Here is an 8,076-nt window from a genome sequence, read left to right on the forward strand (position 1 = left end):
ACTTGAACAGAGAGCTCTCAAAAGAAGAAATAAGAGTTGCTAAGCAACAACTTAATTATTGCTCAACATCCTTAGTAATTAGGGAAATGAATATCAAATCCACTTATGATTTCATCTAACCACAGTCAGATTTGCTAAGAACAAGGGGAACAAAAGACACCACATCCTCTTGAGGCTGTGGATAAAGGGGAGCACTAATTCACTGCTGGTGGGAGTGAAAACTGGTCAACCACTATGGAAAGCAGTGTGGAGAACTCTCAAAAAACTAAAAATGAATCTATCATATGATGCTGTTATATTACTCCTTGACATATACCCAAAGGACTCATCTTACTATTGACATACCTAAATATTCATTTTTGTTGGTGCTCTTTTCACAATAGTCAAGAAATTGAGGCAATCTAAGTGTACTTCAGCTGATGAATGGATAATGAAAATGTGGTACATTTACACAATGGAGTCCTACTCACCAATAATAAAAGATGAAATTATGAAATTTGCAGATAAATGGGTAGAACTAGAAACTGTTCCACTAAGTGAAGTAACACCGACTGAGAAAAGCAAGCAGCATATATTCTCACTCATTTGCAGATCATATCCCCAATCTCTTATACATGAGCATGTCATAGAAAGAATAAAATCTGAAAGGGGAATAGTAAGGAACATATGTTACTTGGGGGAGGTGGAGAAAGTAGAGCTGTTTGGCTGGGAGGGGAGGTTGGAGAGACGTGCAAGGGACCATGGAGGGAGGAAACAGGAGAGGGGGTTGGTGTTGGGGGAAGATGAGGAAAAAGGGGGCACTTGGTCTAGGTAGAGAGAAGGGAGTTTGGACAGGGGAAGAGAGAGCGGATATGAATGGAGCTTAAGAGATGTAGGACAACAGAGGGAAATGTGTTAGCTCAGGACACCCCGGAGAAACACAGATACTGTTTGTGAACATTAGTGAACATGTATACCTAGGGACTGTATAGCAAGGATCACAGTGACAGAGTATACCTCCCTTTAAGTTGTTCATTAGAGTAGTCCAAGAGACTTCCAAAATAACACAGGCTATTGCTGGAGCCCTTGGTTATCTCCCAGGACTTGAAGGTAAGATCCACTACTGAAGACAAGACATAGTTCAGACACAGGTCTTGGAGTAACGGAGATGGAACTGGCCTGGATGCCTTCTCCCTGAAGACTAGATTTCACGGTTCTAGAGGATACTATGCAAGTTGTTAAGAGAGAAAAATAATCAATGGTTCGACCCAGCTGTAAAGCCTAATAACCAAAACACCTGGCGTAGCAAACTACTTCTATTGCTGCATTAGTGGCACTGTTATCTTGGGAGGGGGGTAAATAACAGCTGTGTAATTGGACTTAAGGCCCTCTCAATGGGAGGAAACTCATGGGTGGCACTGTACATATAGCTAAATACATATGGCTGGAGAGGTCATCGATCCTAGAGAAAACCCTATCTCTGTCATATCTCTAGACAAATGATTTCTTTCTAAATGCTAAATTTGGATCCTTATATTTACAGACAAGTGTATTATACACCACTCATCAAAGAAGCTTCTTTTTGCCAGAGATGGAGGCTATTACAGAGTTCCACAACTGGTCACACACAGAGAACATATGTCTGAGAGATACCCAGCCCCAGATGACACATCTACAGTGGAAACTCTACACCTAAAGTTCATGGAACATAGCAGAACAGGGGGTGGAGTGAATACTAGTGTATCCCTCAGCTCTCTCCAGGGAATCTTCCTTATACAACAGAGTGTGGTGCACACAGAAGGTCACCACTGTTTAAATTTTAGAGAATAAGAGACTGCAGAGTGTATTCCCTTGGATAGGATTCCTATATTAAACTTCACACCACCCACAGCTCAGGGGGCATCAAGATTGTAAGAGCCAGGGTTGGTCCATGGGCATAGAGAAACAGAGGCTTTCAGATCACTGGTAGTTTGTCCATGTTAACTTCTGGCAATGGTGGTGGCTGCATAAGACCCATGCTGGCTAAATCATCCAAGGGCCTAATACAGAGCAAGGAAAATGAGCTGCAGGACCTCGTCCTAGCCTGGAAACTTTGGGAAACTGATTAGTGCTGGGTGAGGGAGAGCAGGTCTTCTTTAAGATCTCCCTGGGCTGCCTGTGGGATTAAAGGGCACACACCTTTAATCCCAGCACTCCGGAGGCAGAGGCAGGTGTATCTCTGTTAGTTTGAGGCCATTGAAGTCTACATATTGATTTCCAGGCCAGCTGTGGTTACAGGAGACCCTTTCTCAAAATAGACCCAAAAAATAAAAATATAAAAAAGATGTCTAGATAGGCTGACTAGACTCCAGTAAATGAACCTGCACCAAAGGCTATCTGGGTACAAATGCTGGACTGGACAGGATTTAACATATATGATAGGATGCATGAAATCCCATAGGGAGAGCTCTGTGGGTGTTTATGGGAAGAGGTCTAAATTTGATTAAGAACTATTGTATAAAATGCACATAAACTCTACAAAGATATTTTTTAAAATAGCACTATGCTAAAATTCACACTTACACCAGTATATAACATATAACCAGTTATATAATAACTCTAGTTCTAGAGTTAGTAATCCATGATGGACAAAGGAGTGCTCTGTTGAGCAGTCTTCCCAGGCCTCCCTTTACTTCCTTGTTCCTCAGGCTGTAGATGAAGGGGTTCAGCATGGGAGTCACCACAGTGTACATCACTGAGGCAATAGAGCTTTCTTTGGAAGAACAAGTCACAGCAGAACTGAGGTAAACCCCAAGTCCTGTTCCATAGAACAAGGAGACAACACAGAGATGAGACCCACATGTGGAAAAGGCTTTATGTCTGCTTGAAATAGAGGACATCCTCATCAACGTGCAGACAATCCGAGAGTAAGAAAACAGGATGCCAGTCGTGGGAAATATACCCAGCAGAGCAGTTACCACATACAGACAGATACTATTGATGAAAGTATCAGAACTGGCCACCCTGAGAAGCTGAGCCAGGTCACAGAAGAAATGTGGAATTTCAGTGTTGATAGAGAAGGTGAGGTGCATCAGCAGGAGAAAGTGAATGAGGGAGACACAGAGCATGACGACCCAACATATCAGAATCAGGAGGCCACACAGCCTTGGGTTCATAATGATTGTGTACTTCAGAGGGTGGCAAATGGCCACAAATCTGTCATATGCCATTACAGTCAGTAAAAAGTTATCCATTCCAACAAAAGTCATAAATAAATACAACTGAGTGAGGCACTCCATGTAAGAAATGCCTTTGCTGTACATTGAAATATTCATGAGCATCTTTGGGACTGTGGTAGAGGTGAAGCAGATGTCAACAAAGGATAGATTGCAGAGGAAGAAGTACATGGGGGTGTGGAGGTGGGGATCAGAGCTGACAGTCAGGATGATGAATAAATTTCCAAATACTGTGATCAGGTACATGATCAGAAATAGTCCAAAGAGAATGGATTGCAGTTCTGGATCCTCTGAGAGGCCTTGGAGGAGGAACTGTGGTCCTCCAGTGTGATTTTCTATTTCCATGTCACTTGACTATATCCTGGTGAGGGAAACAAAAGAAATGTTTGATGATGGCTTGGTAGATAGCTCATTGGTTAAATAATCTACTGCAAAATGGTAAGAACAGAAATTGTGATCTCCTGAATCCACACAAATGTCAGGTGAACATGGCAGCCCATCTGTAATTCCAATTGGAAAATTGGAGACAGGATCCACGTAGTAAGCTGGTTATTGAGACTAGCCATAGGGTAAGCTCTAGGTTTGGTTGAGGCAAATTATTTATTTGGATGATTCCAGACATTAATCTTGAACCTCTACTTACATGCATACCCACATGCACCCACACCTGTATACGTGCCCACACACATGTAAACATACACACACACACACACACACACACACACACACACACACACCAAACAGAAATAAATAAAATACTTAATGAATAGCCAATTTGAACCTCAGTTCATGAAGTCATTCAAGGATGGACATCCTTCATGCTGAATGAAGTCTAACCTATGAAAGCTATTCACTTTACTAAGTAGTATCTCATTTACCTTTAAAATACATGTAATCACTGGGTGTGGTGGCATGCACCTTTAATCCCAGCTGTCTCCTGCAGGTGGAACTCTGTGAGATTGAAGTCAGCCTGGACTGCACAGTGTCTTCCAGGCAGGATGGAGTAACAGGGGAACATATCTCAAAATATGTATAATTGTTCACATTTCCTTTAAACAGAAGTTTATTCTGTTTGTATCACTAGCTCAATTGTTTTAATTTTCCTCTTTCAATTTATGAACATAAACTAATTGTTACTTGTTATATCCTATCCTAAGTATTGTCTGAATAATTTCTATTTTTTAAATATTTTATCAATTATTTTTATTTTATGTATGTCAGTGTATTGACTCCATGTATGTAAGTGCACCCATGTCATGCAATGCCCGAGGAGGTCAGAAGAGAATGTCAGAGCCCCTGGAACTGGAGTTACAGATGATTTCTAGCCACCATGTGGGAGCTAGAAATTGAATCCCAGTCCTTTGCAAGAGCAGCCACTTCTCTTAGCCACTGAACCATCTCTCTAGCCCTGATAATTTCTATACTTAGGTTTGAAGTAATTGTTAACTGTAGGCCTTTAATAGAAACAAGCTTTTTATTCAGTTACTTAATGCAGCATGGTGCCCTACTATTTCTTAGTGCCCTACTACTTGTTTTGTATAAATACAGTCATGATTGTTACATTGTAAAGCTTTATAAAACTTTGATCACTGAAGGACTTGAGTCTCAGTAAATGATAGCTATCATTATCACTATTGTTATCATTGCTGGGTTTTATTCTAATTTTATTATAATTACTTTTACACATAGCTCTTCCAAGCTGCAGGATACAACTGTGCCTTGAAAATGGAATTCTTGAATCATGCTTGATGGAACAGAACTTTGATCCACCATCTTTCTGTGGAAAAATTATTTAATTGCTCTTAACCTTAATTATATCACATCTATGATAGAAACACTTAATGTTGACTATATGGTAGAATTAAAAAGCAAACTTAAAGATATAACACTTGTCCCATAAATCCTGTGATATATTGGATATTTCATAAATGTGCATTTCTGTTTTAATGCTCCAATAAACCTCACTTAAAAATATAATTTGTTACTATCCCATTACACCGTGCAATCCTCATGTATAGAATTCTGATTATTGTGAACATATCAGACTTTTTAGCTTTTTGGACAACCATGACATCATCTCTAATTAATGAAGGTGTCTGTGATTTCTTTTTTTCAAGAATGCCCTGCATGTGAATTTCCTCCTGAAAGAGAAAAAGGTGTGTGAACTGCATAGGAGGAGGAAGACACAAAAGCTGACTACCAATAAAATCAAATATGGGGTTTGGATATGTAGCTCAGTGGTAGAGCACTTAACTAGTGTGCACAAAGCCCTAGGTTAATCATCAGCATTGCAAAAATTAAAACCAATGAGCGTGTTTGTGTGTGTGTGTGTGTGTGTGTGTGTGTGTGTGTGTGATCTCATGTGTCCATGCTCATGAAGAGCTATGTATTGTATTAAAATCATCAGAGTTCATAGCCAAAATATAAAATAATATAATTAAAATACTGAAAATTTTACATTAATAGATAAATTATTTTGTAAAATTGAAAGATAAAACAAACACATAAAAATATTCTGAACAGGTACCTCCCCCAAAGATCTACTGGTAGCTGACTTCTGGGGAATGGGAGTTATTATCATCAGTGGTGCAGCCAGTCGTGAGTTACCTGTGTTCCAAGACATAGCTCCACAGCCATGCCCATGCTAGAGGCCCTGCCTAAACACAATATGTTACAAAAACATGAAACAAAATGTCATGACATTAGTCAAGGGACTTCATCAGAGAAAAGGGATTTTGTGGGAAGTGTTAAGAGATAACTGAGTGTTGAACATATTATATACATATATGAGATAGTCAAAAAATGACTAATTAAAACATTTTTGAAATATAGATCATTTGTAGAGGGCTTGTACAATATGCAGAATATTCTGAGTTAAATTCCCTGTACCACACAAAAAATTCTTGTATGGTAAACATTGTCAGTATAATGAATGATGAAATATTATTAATCATCATCAAGAAATAATTTATTCTGTAAACATTAATAGGGTTTTCTCTGAAATAAGGGCATTTCAATTGTAAGAGAATGGGTGTGCTGTTATTAATCAGTGTTGGTAAGGAAAGACAAAAGTTTTAGGCTTTGAAAACAGAGTGTAAAGTTGTCCTATCCTATTAGATGGTAAGCTCATATGATGGAGGGTTGAAGGGCCAATGTGATGAGTGAGGGGGTGAGAATTGGGGAGTCAGACTACAAGGACCAGGTTAGTTTTCTTTACGCTTCATTAGTTCCTATTTCAAAGTACTGTGTTTGCATTTATGGAGAGTCTGTGAATGTGAGCTTTACCTCATTTGCTTTCTAAACACATACATGGCTTTTCTTACTTTGTGCATTTTGAACAAACGCAAACATTGGGCATGTGATAAAGATCAGAATCCAAATCTCAACTACACAATTAAATAAGATAATTAAGTAAAATACATTCATATCTACTTCAAAAACCAACCAGTGCTAGGAATAGAAGACTGATTAATATAACTATGTGGACTAGCATTATTCACTACAGAACAGGATTAATGAATATAAATCCTAACCAACCAAAATTACAGTAGAAGAAAGTACTTGAGAATATTGAATAGCTATTTATGGCTTTAAATTCCAGAAATGAGACTGTCAGGACAATAAACAAAGTAACAAAATGACAATATTCTGACACAATAAAGAAAATTGTTTTTAAAGAATGTCCAGCACAACATGTTACAATAAAATACTAGAGGATCTGTGTCTAACTCATCATAGTATGCCAATTCAGACTTATCCCACTTCAGTCACATTCTATATTTCTGATCATTTCAGGGGCTGGTAACATGAAAAATAAAATTGAGCTATTAAGTATCAGAAATAAAGACATTATTTGCAGATGCTAATGTGGGAACAAATTTGAAAATAGAACTAAAATAGGGTGATATTAATAAGACAGCTAAGTCAAATCTACTAGTTAAAAAGTATAGGGACTACAATAAAATCTATAGAATTTGAAACAAAGTAGGCAATGAGTATCTTAATATATTTTTTTTCAGTGAGTGAATAATGATTAAATAATTGGATGGAAATAAACTAACAAGAGTTTGCAATCTATAATTAAACAGTGGAGAGACTGGCGAACTTACCAGAAAATAAGTCTAATTAGAAAGATGCTCTCTATTTTAAGAATGAGAAAAGGAAACAGAGTATCTGGAGAAGGCAGTTCTTGCTTCTAACAGCTGAAGTTCCTTCAAAGTTCAAGGATTTGAACTAGATAGACTGAGTAGATATGGTATTTCCCCATTCTCATTGTTCTAGCACTAAAGCCCAGAACTCACAGTCCCTTCACTTTGCCATATTATTTCACCAGTTCTAATAAAAACAAACAGTATCTCTGCAATGATTATCTCTTTTACAAGTCTCCCTGTAGGAAACCCTTGTGAATTTTCACACTGGTTGAGATCACAGAAAAATAGAAGAGGGATGGCAATGGCAGGTTTGTAGCTTTTAGCATTCTAAGCTTGAAATCCCAGAGCTCCTAATTAAGCAAATAGTTCTATTGTCATTTCACGTTAAACAATTTCTGTCTCTTGAGGTACAAAGAAGAAAGAACAGAGGGATGTTTAAGTCAGTTTTCCTATGTAATCAGTATGGGGAAAACTGTGTTTCCTTTGAGAAGATTTTTAGACATATTTTAGTTTCCTTTCTGTCATGGTGTTTATTCTAAGCAATGTTGAATTACTGCAAGAGATTGATTTAAGGAATAATGTCTCTGAATTATAAATACTTAGAAAAGTCGTTGGACATTACTTTCATATTATATCAGATTCATTACACTTATATTTATTTATGTAAATTAGCCTAATGTATTAGCTATCGATGTGGAGCTATCTCACTCCACTGCCCCATTCAACTTTAT

The 8,076-nt window shown here is 37.9% G+C and overlaps 1 protein-coding gene across 1 annotated transcript; it reads right to left on the reverse strand.

Moving 5' to 3' along the window:
- Positions 1 to 2,564: 2,564 nt before the first annotated feature.
- On the reverse strand, positions 2,565 to 3,539 carry LOC103736377 (olfactory receptor 7D4-like). The gene has a single exon (XM_008835843.1). It carries the CDS (start codon positions 3,537 to 3,539, stop codon positions 2,565 to 2,567), a length of 975 nt encoding a protein of 324 aa, XP_008834065.1.
- Positions 3,540 to 8,076: the final 4,537 nt, after the last annotated feature.

The sequence above is a fragment of the Nannospalax galili genome, unplaced genomic scaffold (genome assembly GCF_000622305.1).
Source record: "Nannospalax galili isolate Female #2095 unplaced genomic scaffold, S.galili_v1.0 scaffold558, whole genome shotgun sequence".
Classification (NCBI taxonomy): Eukaryota; Metazoa; Chordata; class Mammalia; order Rodentia; family Spalacidae; genus Nannospalax; species Nannospalax galili.

Bases quoted from the DNA above. Each gene is read 5' to 3' on its own strand.
- LOC103736377 (XM_008835843.1), bottom strand. From the start codon at position 3,539: ATGGAAATAGAAAATCACACTGGAGGACCACAGTTCCTCCTCCAAGGC.